Raw genomic sequence first — 2,864 nt, forward strand, 5'->3', positions numbered from 1 at the left:
GTGAGTGAGTGAGTGAGTGAGTGAGTGTGTGTGTGTGTGTGTGTGTGTGTGAGTGTGTGAGTGAGTGAGTGAGTGAGTGTTCCTGCTTTCAATGATGCGGCCTGCTAAACTCCAGCTTGATTTGGCCTGTTTGGAGCAGCACAGAACAGAGTTTTATGAAAAACTTTCAAGAACATGTTCAGATTGAAAATAATTTAAAAGTTTTTGGGGTGTTTTCATTTTGCAGTATTGTGCAATTTTTATGCTTAGTATAATGCAGAAAAACTGATTTTGTTGCAATGTGGAGTTTCATACATTGTTAGTACTGCATTTATGCTGACTAATTAATAAATTCTTTCTTTGCGTGAACATTTGGGCGGCGTTATGCAAATCTTCCCACATCGTGACGTAGACATGTGGGGGCGTGTTAGAACGAGCCATTTTAGGTAGGCGTGGTTGACTCTTACCGTTTATAAAGAATATCTCTTTAGATTTGAGACTTTAGTCTTTGCAACTTTACAGATCTTCTTTATGCATCAAGAGCTTGTAACACTCCAAAGAGAAAGGAACAATTTTAATCGCATCATATGACCCCTTTAAAGAAAGTGAAACCTTTAATTTTTTCAATGTGGAATTTCATACATTTGTTAGTACTGCTGACTTTATGTTGACTTTAATGAAATACATATATGCATTGCAATTATTGTGTGTCAGTGTTGTTTTTAGTGTTGTGTAGAATTTAGTTCCTCAACATCAGTCAGCTGTTAGTCTTAAGATGTGCTGGTAATACCATGGTATTTTGATTTGTACCATGTTACTAAATGGGATGGAGCAGCACAGAGCAGAATTTACATGCATGTGAGTTTTACAAACAAAATAAAAATTTTAAGAAAGTGTTCTGTTTAGAAATTAATTACTTACAATAAATGAAACCTTACTTTTTTGCTTTGTGTTTTTTTTTTTTTTTTTTTTGCTTTGACAATTTTCATGCCATTCTTATTACTATGCAAAATATTTTCATTATTGTAATGTGGAATTTCATACATTGTTAGTACTGCATTTATGCTGAGTTTAATTAATGAAATAAATCAATGCATTGTAATTATTGTGTGTGTCAGTGTTTGTTGTCTTCAGAGTCAGGCAGAATTTAGTACTGTGGTAATACCATGGTACAGTGATGGTATCAGATGGTAATACTATAAAGTACCAAAGATATATACCATGGTACTGAATGAGATGAAGCAGTGCAGAACAGAGTTTAGATGCATGTGAGTTTTGCAAAAAGCTTTCAAGAACAATTTTTTTTTTTAAAGATAATGAAGCCTGGCCAGTTTTGCATTGAGAATTTCCATGCCATTCTCATTAATATAATGCAAAAAAACTGTCTTTCATTATTGTAATCTGGATTTTCATACATTGTTTGTACTGCTGACTTTATGCTGTTTAATTAATGAAATGCATCAATGCATTGAAGTTATTGTGTGTCAGTGTTTGTTGTCTTTAGTGTTATGGAGAATTTAGTTCCTCAGTTTCATTCAGCTGTTAGCCTTACGAAGACGTACTGTGGTAATACCATGGTACAGTGATGCTATCAGATGTAGTACCATGGTATTTTGATTTATACCATGATACTGAATGATTAACCTATTGGTATGCCATGATATTTGCATGGTATGTCAAGTAATACCACCATACTACCATTAAATATTTGCATTTGTCAGTGTAGTAAATGCAAAACCGAGACACAGACGCAATTCATCAAGACATATGAAAATATTTTACTTATTTTTGTATGATTATTATTTATGTAAGCTAGAAGACCAGTTCATTTGCAAGTCAAAATGTATTTTTTAATCACTAATAGATCGAGTGTGAAGTTTTCCTTCAGTTCTCTATCGCCATCTGCTGGGTTGAAGGTGATACAGTATGAATTAAGATGATTTATTAGAAATATTTATTTTCCTTTTCCCGTTTTCAGGATTATCTTGTGCACATCATTGACACCAGGGACCTTCCCATCAAACCAGAGCAAGTGTGTTTGCTGTTTGGGAATATTGAACACATTTACGAGTTCAACAGGTAAGATTCAACCATAATGACTTACTATGCATTTGACATGCTTTTATGCAATGCACGCATATATATATATACACATGTACAGCAGAATTGGCTGCTAAAAAATTAGGTTGCACTGGGATATGAAAGTCATGTAATGTCATTTAGAGAGCTGATAACTCAACCACACATGCAAAAGCATATTCAGACACCATCAATGAATTTATTCAGGACTGATCTACTGTTTAAACATTGTATTTATTCATGCAAATGAGGAAGCAGCAGCTGTCAAGTGTCCAATGTTCTCTGGCTTTAGATGTGGGACGTAAATAAACATGGTGGTTTGTTTTTGGTCAAGAGCCGGGCACATCGGTACACATGCTCACCTAATGCTCTTCACCAGTGTGTTTGAGCAGTTGCTATTTAACAGGGCGTGCTGACTAGTGCTGTAGGTCTTTAGAGGAATAGTTCATCCAAAAATGATGGTTTGCTGAAAAAGTGCTCACCCTCAGGCCATACAAGATAAGGATGAGTTTGTGTCTTCATCAGATTTGGAGAAATGTAGCACTCCATCACTGTCTCAGCAGTGGATGCTCTGCAGTGAATGGATGCCGTCAGAATGAGAGTCCAAACAGCTGATAAAAACATCACAATAATCCACAAGTAATCCACACCACTCCAGTGTATCAGTTAACATCTGGAGAATACAAAAGCTGTGTGTTTGTAAGAAACAAATCCATTATTAATATGTTTTTGTAACGTCAAACAATTGCTTCTGAACAAAACACGAGTCCATAATCCATAATAACGCTTCCTCCAGTGAAAAAGTG

General features: G+C 35.2%; 1 protein-coding gene across 1 annotated transcript in view; it reads left to right on the plus strand.

Moving 5' to 3' along the window:
• LOC107660984 (pleckstrin homology domain-containing family G member 3) overlaps nt 1–2,864 on the plus strand; it is a 26,965-nt gene that overhangs the window by 5,004 nt on the left and 19,097 nt on the right. The window contains exon 2 of the mRNA XM_016450420.1: nt 1,958–2,058. Within this exon, the coding sequence (XP_016305906.1) occupies nt 1,958–2,058 (101 nt within the window). The remainder of the gene's footprint in view (nt 1–1,957; nt 2,059–2,864) is intronic.

This window comes from Sinocyclocheilus anshuiensis, unplaced genomic scaffold (genome assembly GCF_001515605.1).
Source record: "Sinocyclocheilus anshuiensis isolate Anshui unplaced genomic scaffold, SAMN03320099.WGS_v1.1 scaffold4328, whole genome shotgun sequence".
NCBI classification, from domain to species: Eukaryota; Metazoa; Chordata; class Actinopteri; order Cypriniformes; family Cyprinidae; genus Sinocyclocheilus; species Sinocyclocheilus anshuiensis.